The 19,866-nt window shown below is 45.3% G+C and overlaps 1 protein-coding gene across 1 annotated transcript in view; it reads right to left on the bottom strand.

Annotated features, from left to right (window-relative positions):
* Positions 1-19,866, bottom strand: part of cacna1ha (calcium channel, voltage-dependent, T type, alpha 1H subunit a) — a 231,528-nt gene that overhangs the window by 77,772 nt on the left and 133,890 nt on the right. Inside the window, exon 9 of the mRNA XM_068003426.1 lies at positions 1,779-1,930. Coding sequence (XP_067859527.1) covers positions 1,779-1,930 — 152 coding nt within the window. The remainder of the gene's footprint in view (positions 1-1,778; positions 1,931-19,866) is intronic.

The raw sequence follows: 19,866 nt of genomic DNA, 5'->3' as shown, positions 1-19,866 counted from the left end.
CCCAACAAGCTGCAGTCATGGGCTGAAGAACTGGGCTTGGAACCAAGCAGCGAGCAGGTCCAGGGATAAAAAGTGGGAACTTATAGCTGGGGAGGAAGCAAATCCAGATATAGGTGCTTAGACCGGCTGAGTCTCCTCCTTCTAGGGAGATAAGTGTAGCCTGTCGACTTCCTCCAAAGAGAGAATGAGCGAGAAAGCATACGACTAGGAGCAGCGAGAGGGCACGCTGGTCAAGCACAGCTACTTCTCAATTAGGTTGTACTGCAGACTGATCCCTGCTAAACATGTGACTAATTTCATGTGCAGCAGTGCTTCGGATACCTCCAACCACACGATCAGCTCCATGTTTCAATTCAGGTTTATTATTTGGTTTTCTGTTCTAGCCAGATGTTGGGCAGCGAGGACCTGCTACATCAGAGGGTTGAAGCTCGATTTTTAGCCTTTTACAGATAGTTGGTCACAGTGGTACTTCTTGTCTTGGAACAGAGATTGAAAGAATTTTAATGGCTGCCATATCACTGATTTGCAAGCTACGGCAAAGTGTCTCTGTTGAATAAATCGAAGTTCAAATATATACGGAGATGACATCAATATATTGAAAGAACTTTCATCTGAAAGAATCTGATTGTTCTCTTATAGTGAATCATCTCAGAACCGCATTCAATTTGTGGAACTTGGGGCAGCATAGTCTTAGTGCAAAGGGCATCAGTTTTGTAGCCCAACAGCAGGTGAAATATGCAACGTAACTGATTGTCACTAAGTACGTTTACTTATGTGTGATGACAGACTAGAAAAACTCGAATTCTTCACTATAACTGAGAAGGTTAAATAAAGATATTTAAAATTATGAGGAGCTTTGTTGAGGTAAATAGGGAAAAACTATTTCCACTGGTTAATGAATCAGTAACTAGAGGGCACAAATTTAAGATCACCACTAAAAGGATGAAGAGACTGTTTAGAGAATTTGTTTATACGCAGATGGTAGTTAGGACAGGGAATGTCCCAACAGAAACAGTGGTCGAACTGCAGTCCAAAATAGCTTCAAAACAGGGAAGTCAACAAATATTTGAAGAAAGAAAAGAATGGTGAAAGACACAGAAACAGGACTATGTGGATAATTCTTTCAACGAGTCCGTGCAGACGTGAGGGGCCAAATGGCCTCCTTCTGTACTGTAAAGTTCTATAATGCCAGTAGAGTTGTCCAGGAAGTAAACATGACAACCATATTAATTTTGTGCTTGACATTGCAATCCTAATGCGCCCATCCAGCAGCTTCGTTCACCAGCACCAGGTAGTGACTGTTTATTTCCGGTATTGGCCAACTTTCCAATCACTTGAAAGTATTCAACAAGGTATTATCTGAAATGCCTGTCCACTACTTGGCCTGCTTCAAAGCTGCCTTTTGTTGCATTTGAAAAGTTAATAAAGTCTCTGAAAAGTGGTTTTCTCACCAACTAGATGCCCTACTCAGGATACATGAAACAAAACAAATGAACTACATGCTAAATATTATAATTATCTTTGGTTTATTTAACAGTAATTAACTTTTATTTCAGAAGAAACTTTCAGCCTTTTGATTAATATGTAGTTTTTCAAAATCACCTCAATGTTCAGGGAGTTGAAGTAAATTTGATAATATTTAACATAATTTCAAAAGAAGTGATTAATTTACACGCTGCACAAAAAGATGTAAATAAAAAAGCGTGATCTGCCACAATTGTGCACCCTTAAAGTGTTACTACAAAAGAATCAGAGAGAAAAAAGTACTGTAAATCTACCTGATAATGACGACAATTCCGTCAAAGATGTTGTACGGATTCTTAATGTAACCAAAAAGACCAAATGCGAGAAGTTTAAGGATCATTTCCAGGGCAAACATGCTGGTGAAAACAATGTTGCTGATCTCCAGGGCATTGGTAAGTTCCTCAGGCTGTGAAAACATTTGAAATGCCTCTGTTAACATTCGCGGATGAGAGTATTTTATCGATTCTTTATTTGCTAAAGTAACATTCATTATGCACAAGTGGTGTAATGATTTAGTTTTAAAAAAATATTCAGCATTGTTCCAGTACCCGAGGTTATTGACACCGAAAAGTGTGTTTCGCATAATGTAATATATTTTTCTAAGTGTGATTTAAGTTTATGGTGTTTAGTGACGTCTACAACAATTTTTGTCTGCCTATAAAATTGACACTGGCAAATTTCAACAGATAACATTTTGCAAATTCAGAATTTCACAAGAATTAACTCAGTGTTTAATTTGGAGACCAGTTAGGCAACAGGAGCATGCAGCGTATGGTTAATATCAAAAGTGCTCTCGTTGATTAATGCACAAGAATTCATTGAAAAGCAGTTTAAAATTTCACACTCTTCCCTTGTGTAAATTAAGTTCTCCTCCTCACAACATATCATTTCTGATCATGAAGATGCTCAGGTGGCCTGCCGTCAGGTTCTCCCAATGCAAATCAAGGTGCCAATTCAGAATGTACAATGGCTGGGTGGGATGACTAGCCCTCCAAATCTCCTTCCTTTGACAACCAATTAGGATGGGAGGGTTCATCCCTACTCCTGGATAGTTTCCCTTCCTCCTATAGTTTGGCACACCCTCTAAATGGAAGCCTCAATGCAAATATTAGATGTCTGGGCTTCAAACACAGGTTTCCTTTTTGGGAGTTCTGCAGGCTACATTCTACAACACACTATCCCACTAAACCTAAAGAAAAATTGAATAATCACTATGCATTAGATGCCTAACATTTATAGGTACAGACTCTCCTTGATTCAACTATTTTCCTGTGGGGATTCTCACTTTTGGGGAGGGAAGAAGAAATTATAATCACCTCAAATGTTGTCCTTAAGCAATGCACACACTCTTCAATCAACACTGTAGTTGGGTTAAACAAGCATCACTATAGACTGGCACAAGTCTAGTTCATGTGACAATGTGAAGATTTGAGAAACTCCACGAGGAACCATGTGTATAATCAAAAATTTAAAATGTTCTTATGATTCACCTGTCCATGAACCCGACACTGAGGGCTCGATTTTAGGGTCGGGTTTCCTGCGGGTTTCCAGTGGGGGGGCCCCGAAAATCCCGATATGCGGTCACGTGACCGGATCGCGCCGCGATCCCGACCACTTCCGGGTTCCCCGATGACGTGCGGGGCTGCGTGCGTGGCCCCCGCTGGTGGGAATCCCGCAGGCAATTAAAGCCAGCGGGGTTCCACTTGAGAGTACTTACCTTGCTTGTTGAGGTCAGTTAATGAGCTGAATCAGCTGTCAAAAGAGGAAGTGTGGGATTTCACCTGCATCGCAGAGTGTTTCACACACTGGGGGAAACAGTCTCTCTCCAACCAGGCGTGTTGCAGCCAGCAGCCTGTGGCAGGTGCCAAGGTGCACTCCACGGGGGAGAGCCCTCACCCACGCAGGAGGCCACCGCGTCACATTGGGCAACCCCTGCCCCCCACCACCCCCCGCCAAGCCAGAGGACAGACCGACACGAAACCGCAACCCCAGTCTGAGGAACCACCCACCTACCCTGCACAACCCCTCAGACCAACACCTGCCAGATGGGTGGTGCGTGGACACCCTCGGAGGACGAACAGCATGACCAGCCCCAGCAGCCTCGCAGTCCACGCCGTCCGCCGCAGAGACGTGGAGCCCCCCAACACGGTGTTGTTGCACGCCCACCTGCACAGCAGGAGGGAGGGCTACCGCAGAGAGAGACGCATCGCAGAGGGCACTACCCTCGCCACAGGGTCCACAGACCGAGGCGCAGCTCCCCGGACCTCTCCGAGCAGCAGTGCACACGGAGGCGCAGATTCGCTCGACATGTAGTCGTGGAGATCTGCAGGCTCTTTCATGCCGAGCTGCTCCTGGCTGGCCCCAGCACCAACTGCTTACCTGTCGCTGTCAAAGTCACCACTGCCCTCCACAACTTCTCCTCCGCATCCTTCCAGGGTGCAGCCGGCTACACCGCCGATGTCTCTCAGTCGTCTGCGCGGAAGAGCCCTGCAAATACACCTGCACCTACTCTGCAGTAACACGATGGGTGGCATCAGTGGTGGGTCCTCATAGTGATACCCAGGAGCGGGCATTATTGGACACAACAGACAGGATTCGCGGAGACATGGCAGTGGTGGTGCCAATATAATGTGTGCTGTTTGTTGCTCTGAAATTCAATATAGGTAACACCCATGGCAAACCCTCCGACACCCTTGTGCACCCACTTCATGCTCACGAAACATTTGCCTTACGCTGCCTACTGCACATATGTGATGCATGCCCTGTGGCTGCAGCATAGGTGGTGGCAGGTTGAGTGAGGCTGGCCGTGAGGGAGATGCACGAGAGGGTGAGTATGGGATAGAGCCATGAGATTGTATGAGGATTGGGTTGCGTATTAGTGGCAGGATGAGTACTGGCGAGGTGAGTAGGTGGAGGTAAGATAAAGGATGGGGTTTGAGTGGGTATGAGGGGTGATGTGACAGAGTAGTGTTGGCGGTGCCGAAGGAGATGTGGGGTTGGGGCAGTGTTGTGGCAGATGGAGTGTAGGGGAAAGACTTTGTGTTCTCACTGTGGCTGACCTACTGAGGTCATTGCAGCGCCTCCTGCACTGTATGCAGGTGGGCGATATGTTGGTTGCGCAGGTGACCCCCTATGCCACCTCGAGCCAGGCCTTCTTGGTGGCAGAGGCTGGCCGCTTCCTCCCGCCCGCCGGGTGGAAGATCTCTGTCTTCGCCCTCCTCCTCACCCCATCTGATGATACCTGGGGTGAGGCATCATTAAACTGGGAGCAGCCTTCCCCCTGGGCTACTCCATGCTGTAATTTGTTCCATTGGTTGCAGCATCTGTCAGTGAGGACTGCCCCTTTAAATAGAGCGCCTCCAGCTGACAGATCGTACTGCGCATGCGCAGCCTGCCCGATGCGCAGACCAGCAGCGCGGACCCCGGAGGAGCAGGTAATTGATTCCTATTAGTGTGTTGCCTGCTACGATCGCGCGGGCAACCCACTAATTTCACCGAGCGTGTTGACCACGCTCCCGAAACCCAACCCGCCGGAAACCCGCAGGCCTGGTAACATCGAGCCCTGAAAGTGCACTACCATGAAAAACACAGAAAAAACTTAGAATCTATCTATGGGAGGTAGAGTGAGGATTATGTTCTATGTTGGTCAAGTAATAATTCAGGCATTACCTTCAGCACCAAAAATCCATTTAGCTCATCGGATTATTTTACAGATAGGCTTTTCACATAGGCACATATCAGAAGAATAAACTTGGCTATGACACAGAACCATTAACATTATAGCGTGTAATTCTGGTAAGCATTACACATACTTCCGGTCACATGTCAGACATCATACTTTGGTGTATCACCATGAATAATGCCTTGGGATACTTGCTTTTATATAAACATATACACATATAACAAAATAGATATCTGTGCACTTGGAGGGCTAAACAGATTTCAGGGTTTAGACGATACTGATAAATCTTTTAGGCTCTCATATGTGTTGTTGATTTGTAAATTATTTCAGTGGTGTGTGAGGTATTATCCTGTATTTATTAAATAAGAGTGGCATATTGAAATGTTGTCCACTGGCACACATCTCCCAAACCATGATATCAGTTTTATTCCTAAACACCAGTTAATTCTCTTGCCTCAAAGGTTTCTGATGGTGGATGGAACATCAACGGAAGAGATCAGCACTTGTGTGCAACGCTCAAAATTTGATGGGAGATTCTTGCTTTGAAACCGCGCAAAGACTGACTTATAGACAGACTGGGGGGCTAACTCTTATGGCGTGACATTCAAAAATGATAAGGACTGCTGTTTTTCCACTTTTGTGTCTATTGAACCTTAACAGATGGAGACATTCACATTCCATTCACGTATGTCTGGCACCTTTCAATGATAAACTGCTAAAAGTTAAAAAGCAACTTTGATCTTTTGCTGTAGTAAAAGTTCATTTCTCTGCAGAGTAAAATCAACAGAAAGTTTATATTCCGATTCCTTCCCAACTCGCAGTAATAAAACCCTTTTGTTTGATGGTATGTATACAGACTATACTTGTTAATAAAACCGAATTATTACTGGGGTGTTGAGCAATAAGAGTTAAATACCATAAAATAATGCTCACTTGCACAACTGGATTTCAACCTCCATTACAAGAAATATATCTAAAAGTATATCCAAAGGATGAAACTGCAGTATCATTTTATCACAAATGAAGTAACAAATGGGATAAACACAGTATTTTATAGTTACGCAATCGCATGATTGTGTCACAAGGCAGGTGTTTTGAACACTAGTGAGAAACTAGTTGCACAGACTTATATCTTAAAAATGAGATATTATCTGTTGGATGAGATGAAGAACCTATCCATTATAATGGATATTAGTTTCAGAAACCTTCATGTAAAATTGTCTGGGAGGCTCCACACTAATTGCTGGATGGGGATGATGTCACTAACTACAAACTCAAAAGAGTTTATAAATGTCATAAAGTACTGAAATTGAAAGCGAGTCTCATCTTCTCACCAGGTACTTGTTAGTTGTAACATATAATTTTTAATCCTAAAAATGGAACGTTTGCTTTGACAAATAGTCACTCAGAGTGATAAACACTGGCTGCATTTTCAATACAGTATTCATTCGCAGGGAGAGCTTGTGGTGAAATGTTAAAGGAAAAGGGGGATCATCAGAGACTTTAGACTGAAGAACATTAATGATCACATGACAGGTGAAGCAGTATATGTCGGATATAAGATAAATATGCAACTGAGCGCTGTTGGTTGAAGATAAAAGTGGGTACCTCAATCCAGGGTCACTGAAAGGCTGCAGAGAATTTATTAAAGGTTTTAACATGAAATCTGTGGGAGAATTTTCCACTCTCATTACTTTTGCATCAATAAAATTAATGTAGGTTATCAATAATAATTACAATTGAAGCAAACAACTCACATGGAAGCAGTAAACCAAATACAGGATTCATTTGTTAAACAAGCAACAAATTAATGATTAACTATCAAAATTAATTAAAATAACCAAAGTGCAGGGAGAGCATGAACATAAATCAAAATTCCAAACCTAAAGTGAGCAGACATTGGCCAACTCGACTCGTTTTTAGGAAGAGGTTTCAAGAAAGGATGAAGGCAGCCCCAATATAGCGGGGAAGAACATTTTTCTGGTCGCATGTTTACCTCATCATTACTCCACACTATCATGGCAGTATTTGACAAATGGCTCCAAACCGCAAATTAATTCTAATGTAATTTTTAAAATATATTTAAGCCTGGAATATCCAAAATTCAGCAAATTCTGGTAAAATCTCACAAAAGTGTAGGGGTCGATTTTAAGGATTCCCCCTCCCCCATCCCCTGCCCAGCAGAATCGGTGGGGGCAGGGGATTAAGATGGTGGCACTGGCGCAGTGGGTGGAGACATATTCCTGCCATCATAACTTACTTCAAAACAGGCACGGGACAGCCGCTCGCCTTAGGCCGGCAAGGGGACTACTACACAGTGCAAAGTCATGGGCTGATGATGTCATAGGCGCCTTGACGCAAATTTAACTGCCAAAATTGGCAGGCCCGCATAGGGCAAACCCAGACAGTTACACCATGGCAGGAGTCATCGAAGAGGCCAAGATAAGTACTGATGTTACCTTTTCTAGGGTTTCCTTGTGAGCCAGGAGGAACAGAAGTGTTCCCTCCCAAGCCCCAAAGAGAGTTCTTGGTCTCCCAGCAACAACCAACCCTTTCCTTCCAGTGACAGCACCCCTGGGAAACCTCCCCCTCAGCACGAGCTTCATGCTGGGGACCTTTGGGACCTGAGGGGGCCGGTCCTGACGTCACTCCAGCTAGTTTCAGACGGGAGACAGTGATGAATTAATTAAATGAGGTCCAGGAGTTAAAAAGGCTTGGGCCTCATGCTAAGCTCTTCGTTGTTGGGGGAGGTTTCCTCCCGCCCACCACTCCGCCTTCCCTGAATGCTCCCCGTGTTAAAATCACCCCCATTGGATTCCGGTAATCAGTAAAAATCTGGCTGATTTCTTCACCTTATAACTCAGATGCTTAAAAATCAGTACACAAACAGTTAATAATAAGGCTGTAAAGACAGCTAAAGTGAGAACTCACATTACCTAAAATAAATCCCTTTCAAGCACGGTTCATTCAGCTTAAAACAGACTGTCCAAAATAACATCAGCGTTCATTTTTGGAGCTTCATCAACTGTGTTAAATCGACACAGAGGCATTACATTAACAGGAAGACTGTCCCATTAAGACTTGTCACACACTTGCACCCATTATCTGTCCCTACCAAAGCAAAACATGCCATACCCATTTTACATATTGTACCAAGTGGCATGAACACAATTAAAAATGTACTACACTATAGACACCAATCACTGAGCAATATATTGATATTATTAAGTTTACGATATGCATACTGTCACCATTCTAAACTATAGCATAACTATAGTAGTAAAAACATGTAGAAAAAGGCACCCATTTTTAAATGATTTGAAAACACAATTAAGATTCATACTGCAAAGAAAATTGTGCTCACAGAATGGTAAATTATTGCAAATATAATTTGTATGTAGCACAGTTGTAGTTTCCAGTTAATTAAAAATTTATGCCACAAGTCTTCTGGAAATGTATTCCCCTTAGACAACACAGAAATAATGAATCTTATCAGTGCTGAATGTCAATGGTCTAATTCCTGTTAATCTATAAACTTCAACATATGATATAGTTTAATGATATGCTGTGGCTTTGCTTGTTTGGCAGTGACTATGGGATCTGTTTTATAGCCTGTGTTAAAGGATGAAAGGCAAAATGCCGCGAAAAAGCTCACCTACGATGATGAAAATTGCTGGATGTTAAAAAGGTTGCCTTAAATTGGCTGAGCAATGGACTTGAACACTAACAGGGTTTCTAGACATTATTCAGAACGTATCATCTTAAGACTGCCTGAATAGACATTCAGTCATAATTAAAATAAAATCAAGATTCAACATTTACAGTAATGGTCTTCATTTAAAAAAATAAAGACTGCAGAGTATTTGAAACCTATTAACTGTTACATTTTTGTGTTAATATGCATTAGTTAACAGTGCAGTAGTGCATAAAAGATGAAAGTGCTTCCTTCAGAATTCAGAAGTAGACAGTGTGCTAGCCCAGCTACAAAATAAAATGCAACATTAAGTATTAATGTAGTGACAAGTTTTGACCAGACCTATAAAGACACTTGCAAATTCAGCAGTAGCTTCTGCTGTGGTTGGCAATAGATCATAAAAACAAAAGAACATAAGAAATAGGAGCAGATGTAGGCCTTACGGCCCCTCGAGCCTGCTCCGCCATTCAATAAGATCATGGCTGATCTTCTACGATAACTCAATTTTACTGCCCTATCCCTTTATCCCTTGATTCCCTTGATGTCCAAAAATCTATCGATCTCAGTCTTGAATATACTCAACGACTGAGCATCCACAGCCCTCTGGGGTACAGAATTCCAAAGATTCACAACACTCTGAGTGAAGAAATTTTTCTTCATCTTGGTCCTAAATGGCCAACCCCTTCTATTGAGATTATGACCCCCAGTTCTAGACTCTCCAGCCTGGGGAAACAACCTCTCAGCATCTACCCTGTCAAGCCTTCCAAGAATTTTATACATTTCAATGAGATCACCTCTCATTCTTCTAAATTCCAGAGAACATAAGCCCATTCTACTCAATCTCTTCTCATAGGACAACCCTCTCTCCCAGGAATCAATCTAGTGAACCTTCATTGCACCCCCTCTAAGGCAAGCATATCCTTCCTTAGGTAAGGAGACCAAAACTGTACATAATACCCCAGGTGTGGTCTCACCAGAGCCCTATATAATTGCAGCAAGACTTCCTCACTTTTATACTCCAATCCCCCTTGCAATAAAGGCTAACTTACCATCTGCCTTCCTAATTGCTTGCTGTACCTGCATGTTAATTTTCTGTGATTTGTGTAAAAGGACACCCAATCCCTCTGACTACCAACATTTCTTAGTCTCTCACCTTTTAAAAAAGATAGTCACCAAACTGATAAACAGCAAAATGCTGAGAAAAGCAGACAAATGGAATTATTTCTGTTTGGGAGACGTGATGGAGGGGGGAGGGGGAGTTATTTTTAAACACCAAAACAACAAATTCAAACCAATGTCTTTCTAAGTCATGTTAAAACTAAAAACGCAGCTAATCATCCAAGACCACATCATTCACCATACGTGTGCTGAACAATTCAAAGTCAAAGGGCATAGAATTACCGCACCACAAAAAAAGCAGTTTGGGTTAAAAAAAAGCATTAAATCAGCACATTTAAAATCTAGATTTGAAATGTTATGTCTGCACTTCTGTAAATTGTAGACAATACAGGGATGGATTTTACTGTCTGTCGGAGTCCCACAGAATTGTAAATTAATTGGCCTGGGGGCATGGTCAATTTTTCAAAAACATCTTCTTGATTTCACAAAGCAGTTCTGGAAAACACAGTAATGTATGTGCAGGGGAATACGGAGTCCTGGGAATGACTTACGTCATTATTTTGATGTGCAGAGGAGGATTGGCCGTTACCAGAATTGTTTATGATTAAAAATAATTGTAACCAGCCCCACTACAAAACTAAAAAATACACTTTATTCATATTGCCATTCTACTGATAAGGCAAAATAGGTAGGAACACTTTTCCTTCTTTTCACACACTCATCCAGTCAGCATCAAACACTCTCCTAAGAACAGCTCAGATACACAGTAAAGCTTCCATACTAGCCCAACACTGTGCCTTAATTCCAACCTCAGAACAGCAGTTCTTACTGTACCCGTGTGAATTTTGCCAGTTCACACACCTGATACCTCTTGCGGTTTCTCAGTGTGAGACTGCCAATTTAGTGACAGTTAATGGCTAAGTTTTATGTTGTGCCCGCTAGGAATTGTGAATAAACAAAATCATTTAAAGTCGGGCCTTAACAGCTGTCAGAGATAGGAGCCTTTCATCCCATCAGTCTGGGCTGGATTTGAACCCAGGGGCTAGAGCTGAAAGGACAGCATTCTAACCCGTTGCACCATCCCAGCCCTCGCTGCTGCATAATTATACAATAATTGGAAACCAGGAACTAAATCTGCTTGTTGCCAAATGTACACAACAGTAGCTAGAAACAAATGTTAGGGTTTGTACAATGCTCCAGTTTAATAATGACCACCATTAAAGTTTATGAAAAATATCATGGAATCATACAGCACAGGAGGCCATTCGGCCCATCCTGCCTGTGCCGGCTCTTTGGAAGAGCTATCCAATTAGTCCCACTCCCCAGCTCTCTCCCCATAGCCCTCGAGGGCAATTAGGGATGGGCAATAAATGCTGGCCTCGCCAGCGACGCCCACATCTCGTGAACGAATAAAAAAAAAAGCCCTGCAAATTTTTCCTTTTCAAGTATATATCCAATTCCCCTTTGAAATTTACTGTCGAAACTGCTTCCACCACCCTTTCAGGCAGTGCTATCCGTATATATTCTGAAATAAATTTAATTAGTGCTGTGTGTTCATCTGAAATACTGTACCAGCACAGAGAATTACAGTTCCTTTTAAGGGTTATGGATAGCCAGTGTAATGTAAACGCAGCATTGTACAATGACGATGACTTTACTAAGCTATCATTTAATTTAATTAAAAGCAAACATAATTAACCCTTCCCCCACCCAACTATTCACTGTAATGACTTAGATGACGGGATAGAGAGCCACATATCCAAGTTTGCCGATGACACAAACATAGGCAGCATTATAAGCAATGTAGATGGAAGCATAAAATTACAGAGAGATATTAATAGATTAATAGATTAGAATGGGTAAAACTGTGGCAAATGGATTTCAATGTAGGCAAGTTTGAGATCAGCCACTTTGGACCTAAAAAGGATAGATCAGAGTACTTTCTAAATGGTGAAAAGCTCAAAACAGAGGAGTTCCAAAGAGACTTAGGGGGTCCACGTACATAGATCATTAAAATATCATGGACAAGTACAGAAAATAATCAAAAAGGTGAATGGAATGTTGGCCTTTATATCTAGAGGACTAGAATACAACGGGGTAGAAGTTATGCTACAGCTGTACAAAACCCTGGTTAGACCACACCTGGTGTACTTTGTTCAATTCTGGGCACCACACCTTAGGAAGGATATAGTGGCCTTGGAGAGAGTGCAGCGTTGATTTACTAGAATGATATCTGGACTCCAAGGGTTAAATTACGAGGAGAGATTACACAAACCAGGGTTGTATTCCCTGGAATTTAGACGATTAATGGGTGATTTGATCGAAGTTTTCAAGATAATATGGGGAACAGATAGGGTAGATAGAGAGAAACTATTTCCGCTGGTTGGGGAGTCTAGGACTAGGAGACATAGCCTAAAAATTAGAGCCAGGACTTTCAGGAGTGAAGTTAGGAAACACTTCTACATGCAAAGGGTGGTGGAAGTTTGGAACTCTCTTCCGCAAATGGCAGTTGATGCTAGCTCAATTGTTAATTTTAAATCTGAGATTGTTAAATTTTTGTTAACCAAAGGTATTAAGGGATATAGGGATAAGGCGGGTATATGGAGTTAGGTCACAGATCAGCCATGATCTCATTGAATGGCGGAACAGGCTCGAGGGGCTAAATGGCCTACCCCTGTCCCTATCTAGCTTAACCTTAATGCATTTATTGCTATTCGCCTCAACTACTCCTTGTGGTAGCAAGTTTCACATCCTAACCACTCTCTGGGTAAAGAAGTTAACCTTAAATCTTAAACAAAATTGGGCTATTGATGAAACATTTAAGACTACAGACCTGTCACTTTAACATCTGTTGTGGGTAAGTTAGTAGAATCTATCATCAGAGACTGACTGACTGAGCACTTGGACAGGCATGAGCTGATCAAAGAGACTCAGCATGGATTTGTGAAGGGTGAGTCATATCCGACTAATCTGGTTGAATTTTTTGTGGAGGTCCCTAACATGGTATACGGGAGTGTCTATGGATGTTGTTGATATAGACTTATAAAAGGCATCTGATAAGGTTCCGCACAAGATATTATTAGCAAAAAATGAGAGCGGAACTCGAGGTAACCTTGTGACATGGGTTGGAATTGGTTGGGAGGTAGGAGAAAGAAAGTAGGGATAAAGGGAGCGTTCTCTGATTGGTAGGATGTGACAAGTGGTGTTCCCCAGGGTTCTGTACTGAGGCCTCAGCTTTTCACCATATACATTAATGACTTGGATGAAGAGAGTTGTATATCCAAGTTTGCAGATGACACTAAGTTAGGAGGGACAGTAAGTTGTGTAGATGGGAGCAAAAAATTACAAAGGGACATAGACAGATTGAGTGAGTGAGCAAAACAATGGCAGATGGAGTTCAATGTGGGAAGTGTGAGGTCATCCACTTTTAATCCAAGAAAGACAAATCGGAATATTTTTTCTTAATGGTGAGAGACTAGGAGCTGGGGAGGAGCAAAGGGATTTAGATGTTCATGTACACAAATCAGTAAAAGCAAGTGCACAGGCACAAAAAGTAATCACAAAGGTCAATGGAATGTTGGCCTTTATCTTAAGGGGATTGGAATACAAAATTGAGGAAATGATGCTTCAGTTGTACAAAACCGTGGTCAGACTCCATTTGGAGCACTGCATTCATTTTGGGCACTGAACTTCAGGAAAGATATATTCCTATGTTATGCAGTTGCAAATGTTTCCAGCAGAGGGAACTAGTCATGGGCGTAATACTGTCATTCACTGGATAAGCTCCTGGCTGATACGTAGGGGATCAGAAAGTCTTCTGAAAAAGGAACAAAGTGATCATTTTTTTGTAAAAGGAATGAAAGTCAGTGAAATCTAGTTATATTTTTATTTGCATTATTTTAATTGAAGTAAAAGTACTAGTCCATGGTAAGGCCAATATAGTCATTAACAGTCTCACAGAAAAAATGTAATTAAAAAAATCCTGCCTGGCATTATGCACCATACCATTCCATAAAGCACAAGACCAATCTACCTGTGCCAGTCCTTTGGCAATGCCTGTCTGTAACTGATGGATAAAATGTGTGTCAGTGTATTGGTCCACCCTTCAAATTCTCCCTGCCTCAATGGCTTCAAGTGCTTCCATGTGAACTGATTGAGTGGGGAATTCTGAGCATGAATTCATGCTGTGTCACAATGTTGGACATCAGATGCAAAACCTCCCTGCCTCCCTCCCCACCAAGAAAAACTCTTCCTCCACAAATAAGAATGTACTATACTGATTAATTTTACTGTCATCAGTCTAAAGGTTAAATCTTCAACACAGTATAAAACTATGCAGCCAGTTTTGCTCATTTGTCTCCATGTTAAACACAGAGTAAAGAGAACAAAACCCATTTGAAAACAATCAATTACGAAAGGGGCTGTGCATCAATTCTTTGTGAGAAAGACCTTCAAGGGGAACTGGAATCCAGAGTTTGATCTATGGACATTAATCAAACCACTTGACAAATGTCCTGTTTACATCGTCAACACAGTACCAAACAAACGCACCATACAACACTCCCGAGAGTACACAGCACCTCATCAAAGATAGTTACAATATTGCCTTTGTGTTTCAGCTTTAGTTTTTCTATTTTTAGATTGCTGACAGTTTGACAATCTTCAACTAGAAACATATTTATCAAGTAAACAGGGGTAGAGTGGTGGTATAGCATATTGCAGCACTAATGGGGGCAGGGGAATGGCGCACTATGCCACAGAGTGGTGGGTTGCAGGATCTCAACTTCAGCATCCTGGGTAGGTGTGGAATGAAAGCAGGGTGCTTTCTCACAGGGGAGGGGAGAGAATTTTACTGGGAGGGTTCATCATCAATCTGCTTTTTGTTTATCTCTTAGCAGCTTTCTCACTGGCAATGGAGGCCTGGCAGCAGATTGCTTGGAGGAGGTGAATGACTCAGGGAGACATATACTGGGGGAAAGAAACGCTGAGGGGATAGAGTAAACTGTGGGGAGGGGCTGTGTTCCTTAAATCCTATTTTTACATTGCAAAGGAATTCTAAATACTCTAACAAAATTGATTTAACAAATAACATCTGCATCATGATTGTATTTATAAACCAAAGGTTAACTTCTTTTTCCACTTTGTAAATCATAACATTAGCTGGAATGAATTCAGCTTCAGCATTCAGATGAAAGAGCCGAGTGTATTGTATCCAAGTTTGCTGACGATACAAAGCTAGGTGGGAAGTAAGCTGTGAGGAGGACACACAGGGCTCGATGTTAGCAGGGCTGCGGGTTCGCGGCGGGGGGGCTACTGGGCGCGCTGGTAACGCGCCCGGTGAAATCAGTGTGCTCCTCGCACAATTATGGGATAATTGAAGCCACTTAACTTTGGTTCCGGGTTTACCGCTGCTCAGCTGTGCGCCGGCGGACTGCGCATGCGCAGTGACGTCTGAGAGCTGGTGGAGCTCTCTTTAAAGGGGCAGTCCACCAATGCTCCTCCTGCTGCAAACAAGGACTAGAATACCATGGAGCACTCCAGGGGGAAGGCTGCCCCAAGATTTTCGGACTCCTCACTCCAGCTGCTGCTGGATGGGGTGAGGAGGAGGAGGGAAACGTTGTTCCCGTCGGATGGGAGGAAGTGCCCTCCCTCCACCACCAGGAAGGCATGGTCGGAGGTGGCAGCAGAGGTCAGCAGCAGCGGCAACATCACATGGACCTGGATCCAGTGCCGCAAGAGATTTAATGACCTAACTAGGTCCGGCAAAGTGAGTACACTTACGCATTCTCCCACACTCCGTCTTCCACATCACCTCCACCACCATACAACCCCTTCTGCACTGCCACCACAACGCTCTCGCATCACTCCTCACATCCACTCAACTATCATCCTCACCGTGCCTGCACGTACTCACCACCCCTGTCCCCATTCGAACACTACCACACACCCCAATCCCCATACAATGTCATGGCCATGTGGCACACGCACCCTCCCATCCATCTCCCTCACGCTCAACCCACCCACACCAATGCTTTCAGCGTCACACCATGCAAGCATCACTCAATCACGCCTCTGTGTTTTGCCTTGACAGGAGAAGAGATGCAAGAACGCCCGGGAGAGGGCACGGACCGGAGGGGGCCCGCCACACGAGGTGGTGCTAACAGATGCGAAGCAGGAGGCGTTAGAGCTCAGCCACACGCTGGAGTGCCTGTCCATGGCGGATGGCAAGGCTGGGGCTGCAGAAACAGCCGGTGACAGAAAGCTGACACTCAGCATTCATGATAGCGAATGATCGTAGCATCACTTGGCATCTGCCGCACCTCAACATCTGTCCACATGCCTAATATTGCTTTCTGTTCTCTTGCAGGGCCGTCTGCGAGCGCCGTGACCATGGAGGGCGATTCCTCAGAGGACCTGCCGGCCTCTGAGGGTCCATCGTCACATCCGAGCCATGCATCCACCAGCGCAGATACACACACCTTGGTGGGTCCCCGTCCTCACGTAGTTGGGCTTGCACATGGTGAGTCACCACGCACATGTGAGCACGAGCAGACCCTGGTGGCAGGGGCAGCCGTGGAGAGTCCACGTCGGTGGGAGCACTCTTCTCTTGGCTCTGCTCAGCCGGACCCAGATGCTGAACCCTGGGGGCCAGCCGTGAAAAGGAGAGTCATCGAGGGGTACCAGCACATTGCTGAGGTGCTGGAACAGGTGCCACGCGCACTCTCCACAATCGCGCAGGTGATGGAGGAGTCCAACTCCTGCATGAGGGGAATGGTGGCACAAGTACAGGAGGGTATCTGCAAGATAGTGTCGCGGGTAGGTGTGGGAACGTCTGTGATGGAGGAAAGGCTAGCCTCCCTCGAGCGTCACGCACAGCTCAACAATGAGTCCATCCAGGCCCTGACAACGGCTGTTCGGATTCAGGGTGAGCAACATTCTGCTGCCTTAAACAGGCTGACAGATACTTTACAAGTGGCCTTCCAAGGCCTCACACAGGTCCTCCAAACTGCCGTCCAGCAGGATGGAAGGAGTGATGTGGGCCTGGGCCACGAGAGGGATGATGGTGAAAGGGGACATGGAAGTGGGGACGCCACTCAAAGTGCCCCCACGTCTCATCTGTTGCCCCCCTCTCAACCAGTACCCGCAATGCTGCCTCCTCTCCAGGTGGCTGAGTCTGCCCCTGCACAGGTGCAGGAGGAGCAGTCTTTGGAGGGGCCCTCACGGGCACCGAGACCCAGAGGGCGTCGGCCCAATGCATCTACTCGGTCATGGCATGAACAAGAGCAACCTGCCACTACCTCTGCTGGAGCCACAGGGGTAGCACCACGTAGGGGTTCCCGGAAGCGTAAGGCGAAGGTGTTGTGAACACAAAGGGAATGCACGAGGGTGTATGACTATCTGTCATGTTTTTATTTATATTTGTTTAGTGCACATCCACAATAAACCCCATTGTTATCACCACTACTGCCATGTCTTGTCCATTCTTGACCGGCTTGTGCAATAGGTCCCTTTCGTGGGGCTCACTATGAAGACGAACACCTGGTCCCACCCATTGGGTCATACTACAGTGGGTGCAGGTGTAATTGCACCACTGTTCCATGCAGGGGGCAGGGGAGGGGGCTGGTATGGCTGCTCCTCTGTCCAGGTGATGAGGTCTGGACTCTTCAGACAGTCTGATGTTAGGAGAACCGTTGACATATCAGTGCCTCCCTGGCCTGACGAGCAGCCAGGTGAGCCGATGTTCTGCCCATGGGTCGTTCCTCCTCCTCCTACTCCTCGTCAATATGGGTGGCGGATGTGGATGGGGCCTCCTCCAGCGGCACCCCTCTCTGTTGTGCCATGTTGTGCAGGGCACAACAGACAACTATAATGCGTCCCACTCTGCGTGGCGCGTATTGGAGCGCTCCCCCAGAACGATCAAGGCAACTGAAGCGCATCTTGAGCAGCCCTATAGCCTGCTCAATTGTAGACCTGGTAGCGATGTGGCTGTCATTATATCGACGCTGTGGCTCAGTGGTGGGGTTCCTCAGAGGTTTCATAAGCCACGTGTGCAGGGGATATCCCTTATCGCCGAGGAGCCAGCCGTTGCCGGTGTTGGGTGAGTGGAAGAGGGGCGGCACAGTGGACTCCCTGAGGATGAAGGAATCGTGGCAGCTGCCAGGGTATCTGGCGCACACGTGTAGGATTCTCTTGCGGTGGTCACAGATGAGCTGGGCGTTCATGGAGTGATACCCCTTCCTGTTGATGAACAGTCCTGGCTCATGTGGAGGTGCCCGTATTGCTATATGGGTGCAATCGATTACACCCTGCACCCGAGGGAAGCCAGTCACAGCATGGAATTCAACCGCCCTCTCCATCTGGCTGCGGCCATCCATGGCGAAGTTGATGTAGTGCGAGGCCCTGTGAAACAAGTCGTCGGTAACCTGCCTTATGCACTTGTGTGCAGACAACTGACAGACCCCGGTGATGTTCCCGGTGGCACCCTGGAAGGATCCGGAGGTGAAGAAGTTGAGGGCAGTGGTGACTTTGACGGCGACAGGTAAGAAGATGCTGCTTGGTCCATCCGGGAGCAGCTCGTCATTAAGGAGGCTGCAGATGTCCGCGACTGACTCTGAGCCTCCTTATGCACTGCTCCTCAGAGAGGTCCAGGAAGCTGAGCCTCGGTCTGTAGACTCTGTGGCGAGGGTAGTGCCTCCTGCGATGCATCTCTCTCTGCGGTTGCCCTCCCTCCTGCTGTGCAGGTGGATGTGCCACAGCACCGTGTTGTGGAGCTCCATGTGTCAGGGGCGGATAGCGTGGCCGGCGAGGCTGGTGAGGCTGTTCGTCCTCCGAGGAGGTCATGACTGCAACTACGGCGGCCCCCATCTGGAAGGTGTAGGTCTGAGGGGGTCCGCAAGGTAGGTAAGTGTGTCCTCACACCAGGGTTGCGGTTCCAGGTGGGTGAATTTTCTTGTTAGGAGGAGGGTGGTGGAGGCCAACCTTTGTCCAATGTGACAGAGTGGCCTCCTGTGATGGTGAAGGGTCTCCCCCTTCTCCCCCCCCCCTCCACCTGTCGAATGGACCTTTGCAGCTGCCACAGGCTGCTGGCTGCAACACCTCCGTTTGAACTGGGAGTGTTTCCCCCAGTATGGGAAACAGTCTCAGCTCAGTGTAAAATCCCACCCCTCCTAATAAAACAGCTCAATCAGGTCTGTAAACAACCTGAACTAGCAACATAAATACTTTCAAGTGGCATCCCGCTGGCTTTAAATGCCTGCGGGATTCCCACCTGCGGGGGCTGCGCGCGCACGCTGGCGCGTCAGTGGGGTACCCGGAAATGGGCGGGTTGGATCCGGGCTCCGGACCCGCTCTGGGATTCCCCGATTTTCGGAGCCCCCCCACCAGGAACGCACCCGATAGCGGGTGCTAAAATGAAGCCCACAGAGTCTGCAAAGGGATATGGGCAGGTTAAGTGAGTGGGCAAGAAGGTGGCAAATGGAGTATAATGTGGGGAAATGTGAGGTTATTCATTTTGGTAAGAAGAATAGAAAAACAGAATATTTTTTAAATGGTGAGAAACTATTAAATGTTGGTGTTCAGAGGGATTTGGGTGTCCTTGTACACGAAACACAGAAAGTTAACATGCAGGTACAGCAAGCAATTAGGAAGGCAAATGGTATGTTGGCCTTTATTGCAAGGGGGTTGGAGTACAAGAGTAGGGAAGTCTTGCTGCAATTGTTCAGGGCTTTGGTGCGACCAAAGTACTATGTACTGGAGTACTATGCACAGTTTTGGTCTCCTTACCTAAGGAAGGATGTACTTGCTTTAGAGGCGGTGCAACAAAGATTCACTAGATTGATTCCTGGGA

Source organism: Heptranchias perlo, chromosome 22 (genome assembly GCF_035084215.1).
Source record: "Heptranchias perlo isolate sHepPer1 chromosome 22, sHepPer1.hap1, whole genome shotgun sequence".
Taxonomy (NCBI): Eukaryota; Metazoa; Chordata; class Chondrichthyes; order Hexanchiformes; family Hexanchidae; genus Heptranchias; species Heptranchias perlo.
This window is presented reverse-complemented; position numbering and strand designations above follow the sequence as displayed.